The sequence below is a fragment of the Xiphophorus couchianus genome, chromosome 6, assembly GCF_001444195.1.
Source record: "Xiphophorus couchianus chromosome 6, X_couchianus-1.0, whole genome shotgun sequence".
In the NCBI taxonomy this organism is placed as follows: Eukaryota; Metazoa; Chordata; class Actinopteri; order Cyprinodontiformes; family Poeciliidae; genus Xiphophorus; species Xiphophorus couchianus.
This window is the reverse complement of record NC_040233.1, coordinates 23977043-24005038: the sequence shown is the minus strand read 5'-3', so window position 1 is coordinate 24005038 and position 27996 is coordinate 23977043. Positions and strand designations below refer to the sequence as shown.

The window sequence follows — 27996 nt, the reverse complement described above, 5'->3', positions numbered from 1 at the left end:
ATGTTAATACACCTGAAATAAGACAAAAATAACATACATGTAACTTTTCAACAAGATATAAGAGCTTGTTTTAAGTCAATAATTCCTTAATATTGATGTAAAAGTACTAGATCTACTGTCAGATTATTTCATGGGAAAAATATATTTTTATAAATGAAATGATCTGCTAGTGGAAATAGTATTATTACATCAATATTAAGGAATTATTTACTTAAAACAAGATCGTAAAAGTTACTTGTAGGTTAGTTTTGCCTTATTTCCTGTTTGCACAGGAAACTAGTCCAAAAATACGTGGTAATATTTTGTGTTTTTGTGGTGCATCATGGGAAAATAATTTTTTTAAAAGCTGTATTATGTAGATCCGCTCTTCTTTACATAAAAACAATCAACTCACAGCACGTATTGCTGCATTCTGCAGGTTAAAACAGTAAAAGCCACGCCCTCTCATATAAAAGCAGATCCATCCGCTATCGGAGAAAACATCACCAGAGTGACTGACAGGAAGTGACATAATCTCCTTCTTCCTCTTGCGTTCGTGTGTTGAGTCACTGCTCCTCTGTGGTTCAGTGGTTAAAGAGAAATAAACCTCTTAGAGAGAAAACGCCGGCGGCGAAAAGGCCTCTGTTCGTTTTTTTTATTTTTTTTTATTTGGAACAATCATTGAGCCAATCACAGTTTGATGATCAAAAATAAAAGCAGCATTCCTCCTTCTGATTGGTTTCTGTCACAGAAGAGCGTGAGAGAAGGCTGATTGCTGATTGGATAATGAAGCGTGTCCGTGTCACGTCCAGGAGGAGCGGCCCCGCTCACACCGACGTCTCCGACTGAAGCCGCATCACGAACTTGTGGCTCTTCGGGTCGATGAACTCCTCGCCGAGCCGCAGGAAGGGAAGCGGCGTTACCGTGACGACAAGGGAGAAGTCCAGGCGCCGCAGGGAGAAGACCAGCCCCTGCCGGAGGCCCGAGGTGACGGGCTCCTCGCTCACCAAAGTCCACTGGCGCCCCCTGCCGCTCTGCTGCTGGTACTGCATGGTGGGGCCCGGGGTGAGGTATCGCTCCAGGAAGGCCTGACAAACAAAAAGAGACAGAAAATTAATAAATTTATCCTTTCACAGAAATGTACCTTCCATCATAAAAATATAAAACACAAACATTCACTGTGGATTTATGGTTCAGCAGGAAGGATGAAAAAGGGAAGAGCACAAGGAAGAAAAGAGTAAAAATTAAAATAAAAAGAGGGAGAGAAGGAAGGAGTGGAAAAAATAAGCATGAAAGGAGAGAACGAAGGAAGAAAAATAAAGAAACAAGAAGAAATGAAAAGAGGAAGGGAAATAAGAAAAGGACAGAAGGGAAAATTGATAACAAAGACATTAATTTAAAAAATAATGCAAAAAAAAAGGGAAGGAATGGAAAAAAGGACAATGAAAAAAGTAAAGAAGGAAAGAAGGTAGGAAAAAAGGTAAAGACAAAAAGACAGGAATGAAGGACAAATGAATAAAAAAGTATGAAAGGAAATAAGGAAGGAATAGAAAGAGGCAAGGAGTCAAGGAAGAAAAAAGTACAAATGAAAATAAAATAAAGGAGAAAAGAAAGAAAGAACACATGAAGGAAAAACGCATGAAAAAATAAGGAAGGAATAAAAATAGGAAGAATACAGAAAGACAGGAGGGAAGAAGAAAGAATATGAGGATGGAAAAAGGAAAAATAGAGACATGTCAATCAAAAAAGCAAGCAAGGAAAAACAGAGAATGGAGAAATAAAAGATACAGCGAACAAAGTAAAGAAGGGACAGAGGGAGGACGCAGGGAAGGAAATAAGAGAAAAAGAAAGGAAGGAAAGACAAGAATGAAAAACAAAAAATGAAGAAAGAATAGAAAATCAGACCCAAAGAAAGACGGGAGAAACAGCATTTCTTTCCTACTTAGACGTTGACGCCAATACAGTCGATGTAACACATCGCTATGGAAACGCCTAGTTCTCACCTTGGGCGTCATGTTGTGGGTGATGCAGAACTGCAGGTGCGTGAGGATGCTCTCCATGCTGTGGAAGGCCTGCTGCCGCGTCGTCCTCAGGTACTTCTGCATGGCGCGCGCCATCGGGGCGAAGATGGCCTGCGCCGCCTCCCGGGGGTCCATCACCTCCCGGGGGTGCTTGGGAGACGCCGCCGCCTCGTCCTCGTGGAGCCGCTTGATGTGTGTGAAGGCCTCCTCTACCGCCACGACCAGCCTGGACAGGTAACCATGACAACGACCGAACATGGGATACAATTAGGCCTGTCACAATGAACGATAAATCAATTAATCACAATAATTTTGATTTGCATGATTTATCGTTTTTCTCTTTGTACCAAAAACTGGATGCTGGTCTCAAGTTGACTTGTTTATTTCCACACACTTGATAATTCGTTTCATTTTGTTGTTTCTGTTGCTTTTCTTTCTTTATTTTTAATATTTAAAACGTCTTAAATGTTTAGTAGAATTTATTGATCTTTGAGATTCTGTTCTTACATTATTATGACTATTATATTACTTGAAAATGACCTCGAAACAACCATATTATTTATTGCAATAACTTCTGGGACAATTTATCTTCCAGTAAAATGTATTATCATGACAGGCCTAATTACAGTAAATTGTAGATGAATGGTTTATTATTTGTGTCAAACTCAAGGTTCATCATAGCTTGTTAAGACACTCGTGTGTTTATATATTATTGTATCAATCAAATTAAAGCAGCTTTTATCTGTTTACTGCCGCATTACATCAATCTGTTTGTTTTTAATTCTGCGTGAAAATCAACAGGCCCCTGCATAATTGTGAGTTTATTGCAAATTTCCACAAAAATAGTCAAAAACATTGAGCTTAAGTGACTTCTAACTCCCACCTGCAGGTGGCAGTATTTCGTACTTCTAACTTATTTTATCTGACGTTAGTCTGTGACTAATATGGCTAGTAACAGAAAGTCATATTTACCATGATAAATATGATAAATATGACTTTATCATATTTACCAATATACAAATATTGGTAAATTTCCTTGCAAATATTAAATTAGCACCACAGAATCTGAGTTTGATTGGGAGGAAAATCATGAAAGCAATCCCAAAATCCTGGAGGGACTCATCAATGTGGAAAGATGTTCAGTGCTATTTAATTTAAAGAAGTTCTTATTGAATGTTATTAATATTTTAACAGTTTGTTAATGGGTTTTTATCAATACACAATCAGGAAAATGCGTTTGTGACTGGCTCTCCAGAGATAATATTTTTATAGAATCCTGTAATTAGAGCTTCAGATGTGTTGGGTTTTCTACCAGCTTTGCACATCTAGAAACGGGTATTTTTTTCCCTTTGCTATTTGCAGAAAAGCTCAAGCTCAGTCAGACTGGATGGAGAGCATCTGTGAACATCAGTTATCAATTATTGCCACAGCTCTGCAGCTGGATTTATGTCTGCACTTTTCATTTAGGTCTAAGACATTCTGCAGTAGCTCTGGCTTTATGTCTGCAGTTGTTGCAGGGACTGGAAACAGATTTTTATTTTTATTTTTGCGTGAATGTGACCCGTATCTCTGCAGCTCTTCTAGAGTCACTCTTGATTGCTGTTCACTAATATTCTCTAAGAAACCTTTGAGGTGAAAAATTCAAGGGTTATAAACACTTTCTCAAGACACTATGCCTACAGATCAAGCCATTTATATTTCTGAGTATAATTATTTGTTTAGTGTTTCTACACCTTCCAGTGAGATAACATATATACTAGAAGTGACAGTATCAAGTTATGAAACCCTAATAGTCAAGTTAACCAGTTCATCTGAGGCTAGCAAAACTGAAACTATGTGTTCCTCTGTAATCAATGCCTCGGCTCTAAGCAAACAGAATAAACTCATCATTCTGGACTGTTAGGACATAAGCTAGCATGACTTCTCAAAGTGGCAGACTGCCAATTGATCAAGCTTTTCTCCAAAAGAAAAGCCTGGCTCGGAAAACTGTCTGATTTTTACAGCAGCCGTAACAACCAAAACATGTGAGAACAGGACAACCATGACTCATTTAAATGAAGGCTTAAGTCAGATTGTCGGAGTTTACATGATGGAAAGGCCTTAATGATATCCACAGCAGCCTCCACGATTGCTCTCTCGTCACTACATGCCCGTTTACTTTGAACAGGAGCAGATTTCGGTTCTGTTCTCAGGTTTTACACCGTTGCTTGCTGTAGCTAACCTGGCCTTGCGCTTGCGGATCCTGCGCTCCATCTCGGCCTCCTCGTAGTAATACTCGTTGTGGGAATTGTCCCTCCTCCTGGCAGCCGCTGCGATCATGGCGCGCGATTGGCCCGTCGAGTTATTGGTGGTGTTTTCTGCAAGACGACACACGCAGAGGGAGGGTTTAGAGGTTTGCACGACAGGTTTTCGTCTGGTGTTAATACTCAAAGTCAGAACAAAAGGGGAATAACGTCGTGTGTGGGAGAATCACAAGCAGGCTGAGGTTAGAGTGATAATCACTCACCATCCAGGGAGTAAACCTTGAATCCGGTCATCTTCTTAGACAGGATGGACTTGGGAAGGTTGACCACAGCAGGGTTGTAGACGGAGAAGTCGTTGTAATACCGGTCCAGCACCCAGACGGCCGCTCGCTGGATGCTGCAAACAAATTACAAAACCACTCAAACATCCACTGCTATACTCTAGACATTTACAGAAATGCTTGTGCATCCTTTTATGACATAAAAAATACTTTAATTACAGCCCATTCCAAAGAAACATGAAGATAAAACATCATTATCAGGAGCAGAGAGGTGGAGGCTTCTCCTCTGGGGTAGAAAACGGTAGAAAAATAAACCAACTGAGGCTCAAAATGTTTCCTGGAACATTAAAATACATTTAGACTAAACAAACTGTAGTAGTGCAAATTCAGGCTTAACATGCAAGCTTTGAGAATTTGTTATTCTTGTCAAGCTTTTAGTAAAAAATCTGTTGGTTAGACAAAACTTTTATTACCAAAATAAAAGCCATCAGTCAGGAAAAAAAAACACATCTTCAGGCATGTTTCCACTTCCTGTTCCTTACCAGGGTAGTTTATGATACAAAAATGTCTAAGAAAAATCAGGATATATGGAAAGAAAATCAAAAGATGCTCAACAATGGCTGGAAACCTGCACAGTATCCTAATTAATCTAAATATGGAGCAGGGGTGTCCAAACTTTTTGTCACTTGGGCTGAAATCATTTAGCAAAAAGGACTGGAGGGCCAAAAAAAAGTTTTTTCCCCTCTCAACAATAAAATAAACATATAACATTTAACCTAATAAATAAGTCAGATTTGTTCTAGGTCCAAAACTTAAAAAGGTTCTGGATATGTGCCTTATTGAAAATAATTTAGCAAATTTTCTAGGTATCAGTTGGAGAAAAATAGAACACAATTTAATCAACTGTGATGAATAAAGTTAAAATTTAGGTCAAACGGTCTTTGAAAATGCTCGCAAGTTTATTAAATTCATGAAAAACAGATTTGGGTGCAGCAAAGTTTGCTTTTCAGTAAAAGTCACCGGTTCTAGAAAAGACAAAAACAAAAGTGTGATTATGTAAAGATCACTCCTTTGTGTTATAGTGAATATTTTATTTTGTAGGAAGATTTTACTCATTTATGGTAATTTTGTCCAAATTAAAGATAGAAAGTCTCCATCTACAGCTTTGGAAAAAATAAGAGACCATTTAAAATGATCAGTTCTCTGATTTGACTTTTTATAGGTACATGTTTGAGTAAAATGAACATTGTTCTTTTATTCTATGACAACATTTCTCCGAAATCCCAAGCAAAAATCGAGTATTTATTTGCAGAAAATGAGAAATGATTAAAATAAGGAAAAAGTTGATGTGCTTTTAGAGCTCAAATAATGCAAAGAAAACAATTTCATATCCATTTAGAAAAACAAAACTAATGTTTTAACTCAGAAAGAGCACTTTGGACGCCCCTCACATAGAGTATTTTGAGCTAGTCATATTGTGAATGTGTTTCCAGGATCAGTCACTCACCTGAGATGACCCACGCTGTAAAACTTGCTGGCTCCATCCGTGCTGCGGACCACCTTTAGGCAAAAAGCCGGCTGCAGGTGTCGGACCTCGAGCAGCACCAGAGCCAGGTACTGGATGAAGAGCAGGGCGTCCACCAGCGAGGCGGCGTACTCCACGATGCCTCTGTAGTCCCTCTCTCTGGGCTCCAGCACCCGCACGCCGTAGAACAGCCAGTAGGACGCCACGAACAGGAACACCAGCACCATCAGCAGGCAGCGGAAGACAAAGAACCGTGGCAGCGTGGCTCTGGGCGGGCGGAGGAACAGCGCCCAGGACGAGATGAGCAGGACTAAGAGCTTGAAGGCGAGCGAGACGTACAGGCCTTCGCAGGGCGTCCCGCAGGGCTCCAGGGCGTCCCGCCACAGGACCTGAGGGAGGATGAGGAAGGCCAGCGGCGTGATGAGAGCGAAGAAACTCAGACAGCCTCCGAGCGCTGGGCCGATGAAGCGCTTGCACTCCAGCGGCGTCGACTCCTCCAGATCTTTGGTGACGCGGGTGAGGTCCTCGTTTGAGATGCTGTGCTCGGAGGTTCCCGTGACGACAGTGGTGGTCTCTCCCCAGTTATCATCCTGCAGGAAACGGGATCAGACGTTTTTTTAGAGTTATCATGCAGCTAGAAACTACTGATCAGGCCTGAAATTTCACCTGAACTTCCAAAGGCACATAAAGATGGTTACAAAGTCAGCCTTCCATCACCTGAAGAACATTTCCAGGATTAAAAGACAAACGTCGCAGCAAGATTTAGAGAAACTGAATACATATCAAGTGTTGAGCCATCTTTCCTCATATTTCATCTTTAGTTGCATTCATTATTGCAACAGTGTCTTCATGGACTTTAAAATACTTGTGTTAGTTCATAAATCACTGAATACTTGGCACCAAAGTACATTAAAGATGCTGTTGTTTCTTCAATTTTCCAGACTACTCAGGTCTTCTGGTTCTGCTCTGCATCCACAGAACCAGAACCAAAACATGGAGAATTATTTCAATTGTTATGCTGTTCTAATCTGGAACAAACTTCCAAAAAACTGCTGAAATACTGAGATCCTTTAAAACAAGACTAAAAACCCATTTGTTTAGAGCTACCTTTGATTCAAAAGAACTAAAACAATAATTAATATATATGAGTATTTTTTTTTTATAATTTTGATGGTGGCATTTGACAAAATGAAATATTTATTGCTCATTTTGTATGATGTTTTCATGATGTGAAGCACTTTGAATTGCCTTGTTGCTGAAATGTGCAATACAAATTAACTTTATTTTTTTATCATGCTTGAGTCGAGTTGGCGGGCCGAACAAAATCTTTCAGAAGGCACCAACTGCCCACGCTCCACATGTTGGACACACTCTTTTAAAGAGGTCATATTACGCAAAATCAAACTTCTTTGTGCACTTGGGAGCCTCTAAAAGTGCAGAAAAGTTTAATTTAGTCTTTCTGGTGATGCGTAGATAAACCCTCCAGTTTCTCTATACATTATTAAGTTTTTTGTTTATTACGTCAAAGTGTTTTTTGAAGAACTGCTAAAATAAAGTCATATTTAGGGATTCTTTAAGACTGGAAACAAATATGTAATTAAGAAAATTACATTTCCATCCTTATTTTTAATCAAAAAGTAAGGAAAAATGAAGCCTCCTTTTCTGTCTATCCAGAAACAACCCCCCCCCCCCCCCCTCACTGGAAACACACCCTTAAACTCAAAGTAATTCATCGTCTGCAGTTAGAGGCTCTGTTGGGAAAATGTCAACACCTGCTTCTTCCCTGCTGACAGCGACTGAAACCAAATGAGCGACTGCTCCAACAAAACACAATCGGCCGCTGATGGAGTTCAAGAGCCCACTCCTGAGGCCCGCTCTACCGAAACCCGTCAACAAGCCTCTGTTATGAAGGCAGACAGCTGTGATAAGATTGCAGCGTCGCCCAAAACTGTGTTTACACTCAGATAAACATCTATCCAGGCTGGGAATATATGATTAATCTGCATGGATAATTCCTGATGTTAAACATTAATCACCGCGGATGTAGAGGTTTAAAAACAGAAAGGTCGGTGAGGCTGACCCTGTCATCTCCTCGGGTCGACTCTGCGTCCAGCAGCGGCTCTCCGGGCGTCTGGATGGTGACTGATTTGTCTCCACGGCTGCTGCTGTCTCTGCTTTTGGAGCGGTGCCGCTCCCTCCGGTCCCTGAAGCCCAAAACACAAACATTAACAGAGAAACTCAGCGCTCAGCAATGTGGCTTTCCCTCTTTTTGTGTCTGAAATGCATCATAATATCAGAGCCAGAAAAGAAAAACAGACAATGATTTGAAACAGTTGTTACGCATAAACATTAAGTTTGAAATTAGATGCCAAACATTTTCTATTTTTGTTTGATTCAGCGTAAAAATAATCTTCAGCTTTTGTTTTTCATATGTTCTTCTGATGGCTTCAACATCCTTATTCTGATAGCAAATGCATCAAATTCATGTAAAAATTTCTACTCAACATGCCGTCCGTTTATTATTTAAAGGGGTGGAGTTATTTTCCAGGCACATAATTACTCCAAAATAGCTCTATGTTATAGTTGGATTGTTATAAAAATGCTGTATGTATGCAACATGACTTAAAAGAAATTTGACACTTTGAAATTGAGCGTCTGTCTCTTTAAGAAGCTTCTCCTCTTCCTGACATTTTCAGTACGTCGTCACATTTCTCCATTATGACGTTTCTTTTCTGTCTGTGTTTTATTACGTCCCTGTATGTTTCTCCTTTCAAGTAAAGTTAAAAAAGTGAGAGAACAAGAGGAGAGGAAATAGAATTGCTGCATAAGCAGTCTTTGTCCACTTCAAAATAAGAGCATGAATATAAAAGTAACTGGTTGAAGAGTCGATAATCAAAACTTCAACACAGATGTTGAACATTATTCAACTGAAAGCTTACAAAACAGCCGAGTATGTTAGCAATTTATCTGGAATAACTAACTTAGGGAAAGACTAAATGTTTGATAAAAGTTTGCTACATTAAAAATTAGCTCCGCTCTCTTCACTTTAGTGGAAATGTGCCCAATACTTTTAGCTGCATGATTTCTCTTTCAGGTAACTATTGATTATTTAAAATTAAAGGTTTGGCTTACGAGTTTTAGAAAGTAAATACCAATTATTCCGCTGATTTACTTTGTGGTTAGATAGAAGAAGCTGGAATTACTAGTTGTTATGCAATATTTTCCAAAAATCATCTTGAACAAAACAATGCCTTGTTCATCATTTATTGTGACACATTTCTTATCACAATAAGAATTTTGTTTTATTATTATTGTTTAAAAAAACGACCTTATAGCCAGGATTGATAGTTTTACTATTTTCTCCATTGTTTGTTCCGTGAAACCATCAATAAATACCAACAAATATGAAAATACAGTTACTGTGTTCAGTGAAATTATACAAATCACGCATCTTTATGTGACTGCTGTGCTAAAAAAAATAATTTTATAGATTCGTTATATTTTTCAAGAGAATTATTTGTGTTTGTGGGGATTTAAAAACTGTGACACACGGTCACAGTCATACAGTTACCTAAAAAAGACATAATACATTGTTGTTATCATCACTTAGTATCAAGAGAAATAATTTGGTCCATGTCATCCACCCCTAAAACTGAATATACAGCTCTGGAAAAAATTAAGATACCACTGCAAAATTACCAGTTGCTCTGATTTGACTTTTTATAGGTCTATGTTTGAGTAAAATGAACATTGTTCTTTTATTCTATGAACTACTGACAACATGTCTTCGAAACTCAAAGCAAAAATTTAGTATTTATTTGTAGAAAATGAGAAATGATCCAAATAATAAAAAAGATGCAATGTTTTCAAACCCCAAATAATGCAAATAAAACCAATTCAGATTAATTTAGAAACAACAATACTAATGTTTTAACATAAATCAATATCTGGTGGAATAACCATGGTGTTTTCTGTATGGTTCAGTGCAGTGGGCTCTTAATTTTTTCCACAACTGTATATCAAGTGTTGGACTATCTTTGCTCATCTTTAAATTGTAGCATTTTGTGTAAAAAACTGTTTATTTTTTTACTGTGGAGCCTTTTAATGTATGTAGTTCTGAAAAAAAAATAAAGAAAGAATTTGCAAAAAAGTTACTTTGACTCTTCTGATCCAAATTTATGTAATCCCTAATTGGTGTCAACGAAACGTTCGATTTATATTTGTATCAAAACACCTCAAATACTGATCATTTTACCTTTGAAATCTGAATTAACAAAGTTGCTGGTTTTCAGATCATTTTTGTAAATTTGACAAGAAACACCATGTTTGGACGTTTGACTCGTACCCACCTGTGCTTTCGGGAGCTTCGAGAGTGAGACGACTTGTAAGAGTATCCCGAGTACTGCGACTCGTTGTCCATGTCTCGGGTCGGCGGTGAGCGGGCTGTACGAGCCCCGCCTCCTCCCCCCGCGCTGCGCCGCTCGCCGGCGCCTCCCAGCTGGCGCTTGCGCTCGGAGATGGACTTGGTGGAGAGAGCCAGAGGCAGCTTGAGCAGATCAACCTTGCTCCTGAGGGAATCTATCTTGGAGGCTGATGAAGATGGGGGACGGAGAAGAAGGGAGGCGGGAGAACACGGGGGAGAAGGGACTGGGAGAGGATGATGGGCAGGAGAGTCACAGCGGGGGGAGAGATGATGTGGATCAGATCTGAAAACAAGAAAAAAAAGATTAAATTTTTATATTACTTGAATCTTGTGGTTTTAAATGAACATTTAACAAAAACCAGATGGACCAAACTAAGAAACGACCACCTTCTAATTTCCACTGAACTTCCTGCCTTCATTATAATTGATGCTGACAGCTTGTTTTCTATCGGCTCCACAAAGCTGTTTACGTTCATGCTGCCAGTGCTAGATTAAAATCAGTGTTCATGTAAAAAAATAACAAAACAAGAGTTTCAAACTATAACAGCCTACAAAGTCCAACGTCTCAGTTTCCATATTTCAAAATCTTTAACTTGCAGCACAATTCTTGGATTCTTTTCCCCTCAATATTAATATACAAGTAGAAAAAGAAACAAGAGAAAATAGATTTAGGTGAACACCCTAAGAAAGAAAAGAAAAACAAGAAACAGCTAAAACAAAAAAGTAATAAATTATTTTGCTGACTTGTTAAGTATAGAAATTAAATAAGTGACAGGTTGTAAAACAAATGGAGCATTAAACAGCAGACACTTAACAGTAACGGTATGGTTTTATTTACTAACTCAAAGCAAATAATTACATATGAGGGAAAAAATGCAACAAATAGTGGAGGAAAAATTCTCCCAATAATTATTGCATTAAGTGATAATGTTGCTTTGAGAACATTTTCAAGTAATATATTGCTTATGGCATAATAACGCAAGACTAATACATTTGTAAATCAATCAATCAAGTTTATTTGTAAAACACATTTTAGCAACAAGGCAATTCAAAATCCTTTACGTTACAAAAACACACAAAGTCACAGAAGACACTCCATAGTCAACAACTGAGAAAACTAGCAAACATTACAATTTTCCACTCAAAATGTAATGTAATGTAAATATTTAAAATATTCTAAATAAAACACCAGAACAAAAGTGAAAAATAAAACCCAACTTATATCCAAAACCATAAATAAAATGGATTATGTCTCTATAAACAAAACTGCCTTTCAAAAAGTATCATCAGAACAGAAATGATCAATCTCTTTTCAATTTATCATGAAATTAATCAATTAATTCCATTTAATTCACAACAGATTTAAAGAGGGTTGGTCAGAAAATGAGTCATTTTAAATATGCATCTCTGCGGTGAAACGTCTGTGTTGAAGAGTCTGTGTTTTTATACCCACAGTGGGAATCAGAGGTCTCACCCTGCAGACGGAGCCCTGTGTCCTCCATGGACGCTTACACCCATTAACCCCCTGAACCCAGGTTCTGGTTTCTCCGTTCCCGCTCAGATCGCATCCTCCTGGCCTCTGCTGAGGTTAATCATTACACCACTGTATCTCCCATCCAAGACGTCGGCTCCAGCCTCTGTTAGCCGCGGCACAATGGCAGCCATATTGGATTACGGTGTTTGCACTAAACTTGTTTGCCCTCACTCCGGCTCGCATTCCCTCCCTCGTGCCCCTGGTCCCCGGGGAAACGGGGCCTCTCTCCGCTGCCATGGGGATGAAACAGGGTGCTCAGATGAAGACAGTTGCCGTGGAGACCTGACCTCACGCCGGCCTCTGTCAGCCTGTTCTCCACACTGGAGGAAGGTCACCGGAATAAAAGTGGAGGCATGACGGATGTCGGCCTGTCAGACTGTGGTTAATTGAGAAAGCGGAGGGCGTAGCTTTGACTGGCCTCTGTGTCAAACGGATGGATCACACAACAAGTTCTGGTCCGGTTTGGTGAACTGTTTCTTTGTGCAAAATCCACATTTTGCACATTTTTGGACCTCCATTTGAGTCTCAAATGCTTCCAAAAACAAAACAAACGCTTAAAGTAAAAAAAACAAAAACACCCATGTGTTTTAATTTTTGGCAATAAGTTAATATTTTTTGGTGTCTGGAAAATGGGCTGTTTCAAAAACCTACAGAATGTAATGTCACAAACTTGCAGGCACTGCGCGTTACCTAGCAACCCAAGCAAAGTACTAGTACTTTTGGTCAACTGGTTTTACCACTGTATGCACTGTACAATGGCTGCTGGAAAAGACCAGCGTTTTGTTGTTGCCTTACCATCCAGAAACCACTTGCTGAATTCTTGTTGGTTGTGCAGGGGGCTCTACTTCTGCTTTTCAAAGACGTACAGTTGTAAAATTGCACATCTGTTTGCAGCCTTTTTCATGCGAGAGTGTAAACGTTGATTTGGGGGCGTGGCCAGCAGCAGCTTATTTGGATTTAACGTGACAGAGGCCCAAAAACAGCTCGAAATAGGCAGAACTGAGCAGACTAAAATCTCATTAGTTAAGAATGATTTTGAGCAAAATAATGTAATAAAGATGTTTAGTACAGCCTGTTGATCCTTCCTAACTTGTTCAATGAAGCATAACAGGCATGCATGAATTATGATCCTTTGTGTCAGGATTTTTTTCCATTTTATTTTTATTTTCTTAAGACATAAAAAAGGTAGGAAAACATTTTTTGTAAAAAATTATTTTATTTTATTTGTTTTAGGTAATCAATCGTAATTTTCTCCAAATACAAAGTTGTTATTTGAAAAATACATCAGTAGTATTGATCTTTAGGGGTTATCTGGTGTCACAGTCGTTTTTTTACAGTCTACAGCAGAAGGAGGAATCGGGTCGGTCTTCATGCTTTTTAGTCTGTCGGCCATATTGGATTTAACAAAAATAATTTCTTGCATTTGCAGCTGATGGTCAGTAGTTGATGGTATATTTTATGATGTCTGTGTGCTTTTATAACAAAAATCCACAAGAAGCAGAAGAAAATGGTTTTCAGACAGCTGTCCACTGTGGTGACCACTATGCACGAAAGGGTTAAAATCCACTTTTTTGCCAGCCAAATAACTTACAAATCCATCAGTGGGATTTCTTTAGGTTTCCCAGTCTTCAATTAAAGGGGGCAGATTCCCCAAACAAGTCAGAAATCTACTGATGAAGCACTTATATCATCCAGTCCTAATCTGTATACTCCAGTTAAGGGTTAATTGATTACCAAATTAGTTGGCAATTAGTCAGTTCAGCCATATGTATCTCCCACAAGTCTGAACTGAACAAATATTTTAATCCCAATTAATAAATTGAGAAAGAGAGGAGAAAGGTTTTGATTGGCCTCTGACAATCCGATCCGTCTCGCACAACAAATCCTGGTTTCTCCTTTCCATCAGTCTTTAAAATCCACTTTTCTGCCAGCCAAATGACGTACAAATCCTTCTGTGGGATTCCTTTAGGTTTTCCAGTCTTCCAATAAAGGGGGCAGATTCTCTCATCCGAGACTGGAATCCTTCTCCAGGCCGGAGACGGTTCTGAAACCCTGCAGCTCTAAGCAAAACCTCACCACCATGTTTACTCCAAACCGCAAAACTCAAATGACTAACAGCCTGCTCCTCAAATGTAATGACCAGCTTTTATCTCCAGTAATCGCCGAGGAAGGAGCGGAGTCGTGTTGTGCTTTTAAAGGAGATTAGCGGCAGAAAAATGTGGACACAATTCATCCTGAACCGCATGAAAGCTACTCTTTGATCGTCACAATAAGAGAGGGCATTCTGACTTTTGGATTATGCTCAAATATGTGACATAGCGCACAAAACAACTTCATAAAAGAAAACAAAGATTCAACACTGCTTTGCTTTGAATCACTGTAGTGTAGTGAAAGATTTCCATCATTGCTAAAATCGGATTTCAGTTTCACAGACAAAACATTAATATGTTGATTCCTGGAGAAAAATCAATCACAGAGAAACCACATAATTTATACACTTACCAATTTTTTTGTCTAGTTTGAAGTGCAAATATCTTAGTACATTTGAAATAAAGAACTAACTCATAATTTCTTAATATTGATTTTAAAAAGTACTAATTTCACTTTTTCAAATGTTATAGGTAAAATAATCTGCTAGTAAAACTAGTATTTGATTCATCAATATTAAGACATTATTTACTTAAAACAAGCTCCTGTATCTTGTTGAAAAGTTACATGAAAGTTAGTTTTGTCGTATTTTAGATGTACTAAGATATTTGGAGAAAAAGTAGGCTAAAAATGCTTGTTTTAAGTGTTGTCAATTATGTTGTTTCTCAGGGATTAATGAGTTTTCTCCAGGTATCAACATATTTATGTTTTATCTGAGAAATCTTTAACGATCCCACAGTGATTTAAGAAAAGATTTTGTTAGAACAAATTAAATGTAAACAGTGTTTTAATTAAAGGGAACTTCAGCTGGAAGGTTTTCTTCTAGCGGCTGAAATAGCCTCCATGTGCAAGAGCCCTATTTATCCTGCAGACTGGTGAAAATAATAATTAGGTAATAATTGCAGAAGCTGCAGCTGAGATTCAAAGTAGTAAAACATGAAGGTGTAACACCTGTGTTATTCCAGTGGCATATTTACCTGTAAACATCTAAAATTCCTGCATTAAACAGCTAAAGGTAGATAACCCTTGTGTCTAATGGGAAATTATTTCAATGTCATTGTGCCACAGAATGAAAGACAGTACTTTTTATTTGGTTTTGTTTTTTATGATCGCATCCAAAAAACATGTTATCTTTATTTTCTGGCATCACTAACGCAAGAAAACACATTAACCAATTATTGATGTTTGATCTGTAAGACACCATAAGATAAAATCTCAAAATCCGCATTTGCAACTGGCCTTAATTATATTATGAATACTTCTAATTTAGTTACAGCGGCCCTGACATTACCCAGAAACCCAGTTTCATAAAAGAGCTAATGACCCAACATCCAACACAAAGAAGACGTAAGAATCAGCGTGGATAAGGAAAATAATTAACCAATCAAATGCAACAGCTCCCAATATTCTAGAAATAGCATTGAAGCATATTCATGTCATGATAAACTTCGCTGGATGATAAATTGTCCCAGAAATGATAGCAATAAACGATGATATTATGCTACTATAACGATAAAGGCATAAAAAGCAAGTGCACCTTCTCAAAAATTTAATTAACTTTAATTTCCAAAGAATATTAAAACACTGGAACCACAAAACACATTAAATATCCAAAACAGATTTTTAAAAAACAAGCAAAACAACAAACAAAATGGATTATGTACTCTTAACAAAACAAAATTGTTCTTCAAAACACATTAGTCATTAGTCTCAGACAGGAAAAACAGGTAAAAAATACCAGTTAAGACTTTTGAAAAAAATAAATACATGCATACAAGTGCAAACTAGCCAACTACTTTGTAATGGGTGTCAAAAGTTTGCAGCATTTTTCAAAATGACGGGTTTTGAGTGATACAAAAAAGGCTCTTTAAAGATTGTTGTCCATGTGGAAATGATCACGTTCATTTTAATTTACCATGTGATTAACTGATTTATTATTTATTAAAACAGAACTAAAGCAGAAATTACTGCTTTTTTCCATTATAAACATGTTTTTTTTAAAAACATCCTAATATTTTTATCAAGTTCAAACAACAATATTCTAACCTGCCTCTAATAAACATCTACAAAGAGTGAAACCGTCTTCAAATAGACAACTTAGCACAAATATTAGGCTACGTTAAGACAACAAGCCTTTTATGTTCCACTTCGATTTTTTTTGTGAAATCTGATTTATTATCATCATAATTTTTTACGTGGTCGTTCACACTTCCAAACATGTCTATGCTTCCAAATATGCGACTTGTGATGTCCTGTGTGAACTACAGACGACCTGAAAGTGACCCGCATGCGCAGAAGGGGGCGCAATAACGTCAAATATAGCCAACCGCCATAAAAATGAAGAAGAGGAAGAAGAAGAAGAAGTACTCAGTGTTTGCGGAAGTAGACGTGGATGCTTAATGGTGGAGCATATCTTACGATTTTGAAGTTGTTGTTCAACCGGAACCAGCACATTAGTAACTTAATCGTCGTTTCCTCCTCCATGGTTGTTTTTCTTCCCGCTTGCGCCCATCCGGACGCAGAATAGTGACGTTTGTCGAGCGTCAATGACGTTCAGGTCGGATTAATGCGACCTGGCCATACAGATTCAGGTTACATTTGAAAAGATTTGGTACGTATCAGATTTAGAACCACCTATTCAAGTGGCCTGTGGCGCATTAAAAACAAAAACCCGATCTGTGTTCAGACGGTCATGAAAAGATCAAACTCGGGTCGCATTAAGGCAATAAAAAAATCGTATTTGTGTCACTTCGTGTGAAGGTAGCGATGAATGCATCGAGCGGGTTTGATGTATGTTAGCGCTGTTTTTAAAGAGAAATAGACCCCACTTCCTGTAAAGGTTGCGTCACGACGTCCACATTTGACCCGCTGTTCACTTTAACGAGCCACAGATGCTACAGAAAGCTCAGCAGAGAGGGGTCCGTCTTTGAAACCGGAGCCCGTCTCCAGCTTACACGCTCTCCAAAATAACAAAGGCAGCACTAAACAAAAGAAACTGGTTTGAAGAAGCAAAAAGAGCAGAGCATTACGCTATTTGGATCAGAAATGCTAAAAGGGCTGTAAATTCGGGCAGCTTAAAGTAAACAGCCACGTACTTAGCTTGGTCTTAAATAAGCTGAGTTACATGTTTATGCTGAGTTCACCTGTCTGCCACCTTTCTGGAAGCCTGTAAGTGAGAATATGACACAGCACTTGATCTACAAAAGGTGTGGTCCACTGCTGGGAAGTATAAGATTTCCTATTCATCCGTCCTTTTGGCCCAGTTAAAGGAACTCACTGGAAGTCCTCTTTTAGGGTGCATTCACACCAGGCCTGTTTAGTCCGCTTTAATAGAACTCAATTTCATTTTCCTAAAAAGACAGATTAGTTTGGGAAAGGAGTGAATGGGAAATAAAACCCTGATGCGAACCAAAAACAGTGACTTGTCTAATTCCTAATGCAAATATCTTACTACACTTACAATAAGACAAAACTAGCTTGCAAGTAACTTTTCAGCAAGATGTACGACCTACTTTTAGGTGAATATTGCATTAATATTGACGAAAAGTACTAGTTCCACTGGCAGATTATTTCATTTATAAAAATACATTTTTCCCATGTTACAAATGAAAAAACATCTGCCAGTGGAAATGGTAGTTTTTTAAAATTGATATTAAGGACTTATTTACCTAAAACAAACACATATAATGTGTTGAAAAGTTACTTTTAATATATGCATGTCTAATTTCAATCGTGCTAAGATATTTGCACTAGAAACTAGATAAAAGTACCTGGTAAGATTCTGAGCCATCACCGTCCTAAGATAATAGCCTTACTCATTTTTTGTTTTGGCTAAATCATCTTTTGGCAGTGAAGATAACTTTTGGCAAAAAAAGAAAAATGCTTGGGCCGTTATTTTAGGAAGGTGACTATATATCTCCAAATGGACTGGAAATCTCTCCAAAAGCAGAAAGCGGACTATAGCACGGTGCATTCTGGGTAAATACAACCAAAGCAAACGCACAAGTCTAGCGCTAGCAGGAGAAATGTCACAAAACACAGAAAAGAAGTCCTTCAACCGCTAAAATCTGACACTACTTGATTTTTGTTTACAGTTTGTGAAAAAGGAAGTTGTGCTCAGAAGTTTTTGTGTCGTTTCCTTCAGTGGTACGTTGAGCAGCGCCCCCACAGGCAAGGAGAGGAACAGTTTTTAAAGGGTTTAGTTCATTTGATACAGTGAAAATGTGATAAATGTTGCAATTTTGATCCCCAGTTGAAACAAGTCCACCTGACTATCAGATGTGAAAACACCTTTACACTTAAAGCTCCAACATCAAGTTTGCACTCTAAGCCCACAGGCTGGTCTGAATGCACCAGTATGTCCAGTAAAACAAAAAATCTTCCTGCTGCATGAACATTTTCCTCTTTCCACACAAAGCTTCACATCTCTTCACCACACTATTAGCCAAACAGAAGTGTACGTTTGCAGTTCAACTGAGTTTTTCTGCTGTGTGAAAATCCAGAGTGGATTCACTGCAGTGATCTGTGTGTGTGGTCCACAGGCGGCTTCCGGCCTGCTTGGTGACACGGCTGAGTAGCTTTATAGCTCAGACCAAAGGGTTTGCGTACAGTGTAAACAGAGGAACGCAGCAGTCTCTCAAAACAAATCTCAATATAAAAACACAGAACCTCATCAAAATGTCCCCTTAACTTAGATTCCAGTTTTAACCCTAAAGTAGCAGCCGAGGCACAAAATCTGACAACAAATTCAAAGGGTACAGCTAGCAGAGGAAGAATGAACTGTATCAAGAAACCCACGGGGTAAATACCCACTGCTTCAAAACCAGCAATTTACTAATTATAATGTTTCTACAGCTGAATGTTCCTTCAATGAGAAGCCCCAGTAACAAAAACTCAAAATCTTACCAAGTATTGTTGGTCTAGTTTCTAGTGAGACTATCTTAGTACACTTGAAATAAGACAAAACTAACTTACAAGTAGCTTTTCAGCAAGACATAGGAGATTATCTTAAGTAAATAATTCCTTAATATTGATTTTTTTTAAAGTACAAGTTCCAGTGGCAGATTATTTTACATATGGCATAGAAAAATGTGTTGTTATAAGTGAAATAATCTGACATTGGAACTAGAACTATGTTTAATCAATCTTAATGAAAATATTTACTTAAATCAAGAGAAACTTACATCTTGCTCAAAAGTTATTTGTTAAGCTGGCCAAAAGAAGTTACACCAAGTATTTCCTGGTTGGAAAAACAAAGCCGTGACGCAAAAAAAAAATTTAACTTTTATCGCGACATTTTATGGTACTACTGTGATAACGATCGAGGCGACAATAAGGACTATTTAGTAGGTAACTGTACAGTTGTGACTGCATGACACAAATACTGCTCTTGAAAAACATTCCCATTTGTAATACGTTTCTTTAGGACACCAGTCACATAAAGAAATTTGACTTTTATCACTAAACTGAAAACTGTAACTGCACATTTATTTTAATATTATCAATGCGCTCATTAAATAAACAGTTCTGGATCGGCTGCAATTGTCTGATTTTTTAGGCAATGAAGACACTGTTGCAGTAATCAATGTGACTAAAGCTAAATGCATGCGAGTTTCTCTAGATATTTCTGTGACATTAGTCTTTTAACCCAGGAAATATTCTGCAGGTGATAGAAGGCCAACTTTGTAATTGTCTTTATGCAACTCTGAAGGTTCAGGTCAGAGTTAACTAGTGGAATATTAATGAATGACATAACTGATCACTTACCAGTGTTCATAGTCTACGACTGTAAGTGCAAAACAGACGATCAAAAAATAGAGACGCATTACAGACGGGTTACGTCTGAAGAGACATTAAAAGCTCTAGAAGCTGAGTTGTTGGCCTACGATTGGAGATTAATATATAAAATGAATGATGTGAATTCAGCATATGAAGAATTTTTAAAAACATTTAAAATATTATATAACAAGCACTGCCCAATCAAACAATATAACAGGAAAAGCAATCAAAAAAATGAACAGTGGATCACAAAAGGAATACAAAAGGCATGTAAAAAGAAAAACAAACTTTATAGAGAATTTCTAAAACATAGAACGTCTGAATCAGAAAATAAATATAAGAAATATAAAAATAAGTTAACTAATATTATAAAAACATGTAAAAAGGACTATTATCATAAATTACTGGATAGGAATAAAAACAACATTAAGGAAACATGGAATATTTTAAATAGAGTTATTAGAAAATCTAACAATAACAACTATCCAGACTATTTCATAGATAATGAACAGAATATTACTGATTTGAAAAGTGTCGTCAATAAATTCAATAGTTATTTTGTTAATATAGGACCTCAATTAGCAGAAAAAATACCGATTACAAAAACTGCAACTCAGCAATATCAAATTGAGAATAATTCCAGCTCCTTATATCTCAACCCTGTACTAGAAGAAGAAATCATAAACATTGTGAATAAATGTAAAAATAAGACATCCACTGACTGTGATGATCTGGACATGAAAACTATTAAAATAGTAATTAAAGGAATCTCTAAACCACTAACTTATATTTGCAATTTATCATTTCAAACGGGATCATTTCCCAACAAAATGAAAATAGCTAAGGTTAAACCAATGTATAAAACTGGCAACAAACACCTCTTCACTAACTACAGGCCTGTCTCTCTTCTCCCACAATTTTCTAAAATCCTGGAAAAACTCTTTAAGAAAAGAGTGGAACAATTCATAGAAAAACATTCGCTACTTATCAGCAGTCAATATGGATTCAGAGCAAACCGGTCAACATCGCTGGCCGTAACTGACTTAATAGAAGAAATAACCAACGCAACAGATAGTAAGAAACTGGCAGTAGGGATATTTATAGATCTAAAGAAAGCTTTTGATACAATAAATCATGAAATCCTACTTAAAAAATTAGAACGCTATGGAATTAGGGGAGTAGTTTCTGACTGGATGAGGAGTTATTTAAAGAGCCGAAAACAATTTGTGATATTGGGAGATGTGGAATCTGACTGGCAGGAGACTGTCTGTGGAGTACCACAAGGATCAGTATTGGGACCAGTTTTATTTAATCTTTATATAAATGATATCAGTAAAGTGTCCAATGTATTAAAATTTATCTTATTTGCTGATGACACAAATATTCTAGTCTCTGGCGACAATTTAGAGCGTCTTCTCTCAACAGTCACCTCAGAGATTAGTAAGTTAAAGATATGGTTTGACCATAATAAATTATCCCTAAATTTGGACAAGACGAAAATCATGGTCTTTGGGAACTGTTATAAAAATACTGAAATCCAAGTTCAAATAGAGGACGTAACTCTAGAAAGGGTTTTTACTAATAAGTTCCTCGGTTTAATAATAGATGACAAAATCAGTTGGAAACCTCATATTAAATATTTACAGAGTAAACTCAGTAGAAGTATATCCATATTGGCTAGAGCTAGACATGTATTGAATGCTGAATCACTTCATATTCTATATAACTCTCTGGTTTTACCATATCTATCATATTGTTGTGAAGTGTGGGGAGTTAATTACAAGAGCTCTTTACATCCGGTAACCGTCCTACAGAAACGAGCCATTAGAATCATCCATAATGTCGGTTATTATGAGCATACAAACCCGCTCTTCATAATATCTAGAATTCTCAAATTTGAGGAGCTTGTAGAATTTAAAATGGCTCAATTTATGTTCAAAGTATCTAAAAAGTTGTTACCTGAGTACATACAGAGCACGTTTTCTGAAAGAGAAGGGGGGTATAACTTAAGGGGTCACTCAAACTTCAAGATCCGCAATTTTAGAACAACAAGAAAGAGCTTCTGTATTTCAATTAAAGGTGTAAAGTTATGGAACAAGTTACATGAAGATTTAAAACAAAGCAATAGCTTAATACAATTCAAAAGAAAGTACAAGGAGGTAATTTTCAATAGATACACATATGGGTGACAGAAAGCAATAAGGTGTGTATTGCAGATAACAACTTGGTGTAAGGGTTTAGAAAGACAAACCAGCAAAAAATAGGAAAATGTATGGGTAAATATTAGTAACTGTTACTTCTGACTGCCATTTTGATTTTGATTTTTTTAATGACAGTAGGACTCTAAAGTTTCAAGTGTTTAGGGGGTAGGAGTTTATAAGTTCTCACTTCTTCCTACCCCATTTTGAGCATGATATGTTAACTGAAACAAAAAATCTGTATTTCCTCTTCTTTTTTATGCACTTCTTGTTACTGTGCACTATTTTATTTTTATATTTGTATCATGTTCGAATAAATTTCATTTCATTTCATTTCATTTCATTTCAGAGTCCTTTAATAAAATAGAAAAGAGTAAAACCAACAATCCCAACAGATTTATCAAGACAATAAATCAAAGGTTTCTCAGAAATGTATCAAGATATATGATAAACTACACGATAATTAATCACCCCTAATGAGAAGTGGAGATTTAAAAAACATTATTATTACCATGTTTGATGTCAAAAGAGAAACGCTGGAAGATTTTGAATAAAACCACCCTAGAAAACGTAAAATAAAATCGCTCAGAACTTGTTGCATTCTATTTAAACAGATGCATTTTTTTTACAGCCTCATTTGTCCCCAAAGGCAAAACGAAATGAAGCCGCCATGAAAACGCTGGGAGCTGCTGGCACGGGGACAACAGCTGTCAGGGAGGAACATCTCTGAAATGACTGGCCCCGCTCGGCAACCAACTGTGAAAATAAGCGTGTACACACACCCAGACTCCATCAGAGGAAGAGGCTCATCAGCGCAGGCCACACACACACACACACACACACACACACACACACACACACACAGATTATCGACCACCACCCACGCTCGGCTGGGACAACATCAGTGAAAACCAGAGACAAACTGGGCAACTCGACTGGATTACTGCAACTCTTTATATAGAGGGATGGAAAAATCACAGATTCAGCGACTTCAAATGATCCATAACGCAGCAGCACGGCTTCTCACAGGAACCAGGAAGCATGACCACATAAGGCCAACTCTGGCATCTTTACACTGGCTGCCTGTCTTTTATCGAATAGATTTTAAGATTCTTTTGTTAACTTTTAAAGTTTTAAATGGGTTAGCCCCCCCTTATCTTCGGGACCTTTTAAATCTCCAGTCTGTGTCCAGAACGCTACGATCAAATAATCAGTTATTACTTACAGTTCCTCGAACTCGACTTAAGAGGAAAGGAGATCGAGCTTTTTCTGTTGCTGCTCCTGTTTTATGGAATAACTTACCTTTCCAGATTAGATCTGCCCACAGCCTGGACCATTTTAAATCGCTTCTTAAAACTCACTTTTACTCTCTGGCATTTAAATGATGTGTGTTCTGTTTTGTCATTTGTGTTGTTGTTTTTGTGTTGTTGTTTTGTACAGCACTTTGGTGCAGTCTTGTCTGCTGTAAGGTGCTATATAAATAAATTTGACATTGACATTGACAACTGCTGCTGTCAGCTTTAAAGCTTTTGGGTTTAGAAAACTGCAGCAGGTGTGCTGGTGACTAATCCAGTCACATTAAGCAATAAATCAATTAATCGCATGATAAATTAAAATGACAGCCATCATTTCCAATTAAAAGTTGCTTGGTTTTAATTTTGTTGGAAATTTTGAGAAACAAACATTTGAAACCCAGAACAAAATGGTTTAGTTTGCACTACCTGCCTCTTTTCCCTGTTTCCAGGTCTAAGCTGAATGATTATTTTTTGAAATGCGATTTTCAGTTGCCGAGATTTTATAATACATTTTAATTACTATTGTTTTATTTATTTTGGATATTTAAAATGTTTTCCAGTTCCAGTGTCAGATGTTTTTTAGGTGTGAACGATACTTAAAATCTTAAAATCACAATACTCTGAAGTATTGTGATAACGATAAAAATTATGATAAAAAAAAATCTACATATTCGTTCTTTTTTAGGTAACTGCGCAGAATTCATGGCACCACACACATAAATGCTGCTCTTGAAAATCATTCCTATTTAAAATAAGTTTGAAGTCGCCACTTTACTGAAAGAAACGTGATTTATGCCATTAATCTGCATGTAGAAACTTCATTTAATCATATTTTCTAATTTACTGATACTGTTGTGGAGAAAACAGTGCGGAAAATAGTTTTAAAAAAGTAACATTTTAGACAGTTTTTAGCATTAACCGGAATTTATCATGACAACAATAAATCATGTATTATCATCTGAAAATTTTCACTATAAATAATAAACACAATAAATTCTCACACCTATTAGAAATTAAAGTTTTTTTTATATTTAAGAAAATGTACTTGCATTAATATGTATATAGTTGAAATCGACAATATTATAATTCATCACAACAATTTCTGGGCCAATTTATCATCCAGCAAAACTCGTACAATGAGATTTATTCTGCATTGGTGTCTCGTTTTAAAAGTCCCCCCATGGATTTATCTACAAATCCCAGTAAATTACTGCACAGAGAGAGACAGGAAGTGGCTCAGAGAGACAGGAAGTGGCTTAGAGAGACGAGATGGATGTGGTTCAGGGGAAACTCAAAAACCACTGGCTGATTGATATCATCCGATGGAGGCATCAGGTTTGCTCCAGATGACGGTAGAAGTGAATTAATTAGAAGTGCAATAAAAAGGATTGATATTTTTAAAACTTTGTATACCATGTAGTTCATTTGCATTTATTCCCCTTTACTCTAACACCTCTAAATAAAATCAAGTGCAACCAAATGTCTGCGGAAGACACACAATTTAATAGTGTTATAATGATTTATTTAATCTGAGAATAAAGCAGCATCATGCAGACTACTTCTGACAATTTTAGTAATCAATTAATCTATTGACTATTCTGACAATTAATCAATTAATTTGCTCAACCAAATTTCAGTTAACCACTAAAATATTTTTATACAATATTGGAAATGCATAAAAATATGCACAAAAAAATTTCAATTCCTTTTTTTAATAAAAAAATAATCATGTTATTGCCTAAAATGCAATAACACAGCGTTCCTTTAGTGAACGCTTGACTGGGGTTTTTTTTTATTAGTAATTGTAAAATGTGCTTTATAGGGATTTTTTAAAGAATTTGAACCAGGTGAAGCTAAAGCTATCCCTATTGAGGAGTCCTGGGTTGAACATATTTACATATTTAAAGGTTTTTTGTTGATCTTAAATTCAAAATGTATCTATTTTTGTGCAAGTTTGTTTTAATTCCTGCTCCGACTGTGTTGTTCTTTCCACAAAATGGGATTTTTGAGTCTGCATACTTCAGTTAATCAATTACTGAATTAGTTGACTAGTATTTCAATAATCGATTAGTCACGATTAATCTGATTAATCGTTTCAGCTCTACTGTAGCCTGGCACAAGTCATGTAGGAGACACAGCAAATATGTTGAGGAAGATGCTCTCAGACCACAATATAAGTATTTTTTGTTTTGTTTTTGCAAATAAAGTGAACATCGCAAATTTGCAAGAAAACACCATTTCTGCTGTGAAACACGGTGGTGGCAGCATTATGCAGTGGGGATCCTTTTCTTCAACTGGGGAAAGTCAGTGATAAAACTTTCACAACTTTTAATCTGATTTAGATTATTTATAAAGAACAGATTTTAAAAAGTCTGTTGACATAAAAGGTCAAGAAAACACTTGTAACTGTTTTCACAGTGACACAGTGAAGTTCTAGGAAATTCTGACTTAGACGGGCTGAATCCAAATGTATGGCACATTTAATTTTTTCCATTTTAATAAAAATGGCGAATAAAAATATTGACTAAGCGAAGGTTCCACTTCATAGCTACTTAGAGCTGAGCTGACAAATAAAATCCCAGAATAATACATTGAAGTGCTTGGTTGTAATGTGACAAAATATGTAGAGTTAAAGGGAATTAACTTTTTAGCAAGGCATTGTACCACAATAATTTACCACAGATTTCCTAATTAAGTGAAACATATTTTCCTCCGTCAATGTAGACTCATAAAAATATATTTGCTGTTAAATACAGGAATAAAATAAGTGCCAGAAATGATGATGAACTCCATTTCCTGCCTTAAATGCACCACATCTTCATCTTCCAGAGTGTAAATTAGTATTCCTTGGACTTTGGAAAACAAATGTAAATATGTAAATCTTGTTTAAAAAATATATTTTAAATAGTAAGTTAGTTTATTTTTATTTATGCACAGAATATCTTTACTTTTTAAAAATTCTAAGTTCATATTGCTCAGTAGGAGTTACGGTTCTGTATTGGTATTTTTCTGCACCTCTACACACAAGCAGGCCTGACACAATAAGCAATAAATCAATTAATCGCATGATCAATTAAAACAAGCTCAATAATCTCCATTTATCGTTTTTCTCTTTTCTCTCTCTTTCTACCAAAAACCGGACAACAAAACTCTTCAGTCTGGTGTTTTGGTCTCAACTATCCTCTTTTTGAAGGACAGGTACTTTGTAATTTATTTTATTTGTTGTTCTGTTCACGATAATTTCCACTTGGACAATTTTTATCATAGAAAACGCATCATTTTGAAAAATGCTGTAAACATTTGACATTCAGAAGAAGTTGGTTAGTTTGCACTTTTACTTATTTTTATTTTTTACAAAAGTCCTAACTGGCAGTTTTGCCTGTTTTCCCCATCTGAGACTAATGATCCATGTGTTTTGAAGAACAGTTTTGTTCAGTTGAGAGTTCATAATCCATTTTATTTGATGTTTCGGCTGCTTTGCTTATTTACTTTGGATATTTAAAATATATTCCAGTTCCAACGTTAAATGTTCATCTGAATTTAAAGTTTATCGACCTTTGATAATGTGTTATTGCATTGTTACGCCATTACCATTATATTACTCGAAAATGAAATCAAGACAACAACAATATCGTTTATCGCAATGACTTCTGGGACAATTTATCGTCCAGGCTGACATGCACCTATTCAACCAATACTGATACAGACGATATTTTGATAGATTAGCCTTGCAATACCCATTGAAGCTGGGCCTGTCTCTCTTTAGCAGCAAAATCATCTCGTTTTGGTTTGAATTTCAGACCCATGATGACAAAAAAGAGACAGGAGAAGAAGAAGAAGGTTTCTGGAGGCATTTAGCTCCTCTAACCTGCATCATTCATTCAGCACACATGCACAAAGGGAGAACTTACTGGGAACCAGCAGCAGCATTTAGCCCAGTATCAAGAGTTGTGGCCGCTCTAAAATGCGGGACAATGGGAGGTTCTTTCAGGCCCCTTGATCCAGAAACCTCCGGTCCGTTTCTCTCCGGAGTCCAGACCGGGTCGCCCTCCTGAAATGAATGGACGCACCGGAGGAAAATTCAAACCCTTCGGCCTACAGCCGGAGCGGACGCGCTCATTTCCTCCAGGCGCATCTTCGTTTCTGATCCCAGGAAACCCGAACTCGCGTCTGCCGGGATCAGAACCAGCACCGCGGAGCTAGAGCAACATTAGGGGGCCGACGAGGGTCCTGAACGTCCCTGCGGTTTGGGAGGAAGAAAAGGGGGCGAAAAGGCGACCATCGCGTCCTGCAGACTATTGTTTGTGGGGGTGAAACCGGAGATCTCCAGCGCCACACAATCCTCCCCGATTCCCTCCCTCCGCGGAAACACGGAACACAATCCACGGAACCTCCTCACACATTTTCCACAGCAAAAAATAAAAAATAAAAAAATACAAATACTACTTACTTATTCCAGATCGTCCATTCAGGTATTTTTCCCCCCTCACTTTCCACTTTCTCTCTCCCACTCAACCGAAGCTCCGTGGGGCCCCGCCTCCTCTCCGGATTGGCCCCACCTCTGGTTCCCC

At 37.3% G+C, this 27996-nt stretch overlaps 1 protein-coding gene across 2 annotated transcripts; it reads right to left on the bottom strand.

The window, feature by feature from the left end:
- Positions 1-167: 167 nt before the first annotated feature.
- LOC114146236 (vang-like protein 2) lies at positions 168-27996 on the bottom strand. Of its 2 annotated transcripts, none has more exons than XM_028020124.1 (8): positions 27876-27996; positions 10399-10755; positions 8130-8253; positions 6032-6639; positions 4507-4640; positions 4222-4357; positions 1983-2226; positions 168-1067 (listed from the first exon to the last, which is right to left on the bottom strand). In XM_028020124.1, the coding sequence occupies exons 2-8, from the start codon at positions 10467-10469 to the stop codon at positions 807-809; spliced, it is 1578 nt and encodes a 525-aa protein (XP_027875925.1). In that variant the 5' UTR covers positions 10470-10755; positions 27876-27996; the 3' UTR covers positions 168-806. The 2 variants fall into 2 exon arrangements, with proteins under 2 accessions (XP_027875925.1, XP_027875926.1); XM_028020125.1 differs by lacking the exon at positions 27876-27996 and adding an exon at positions 27337-27499.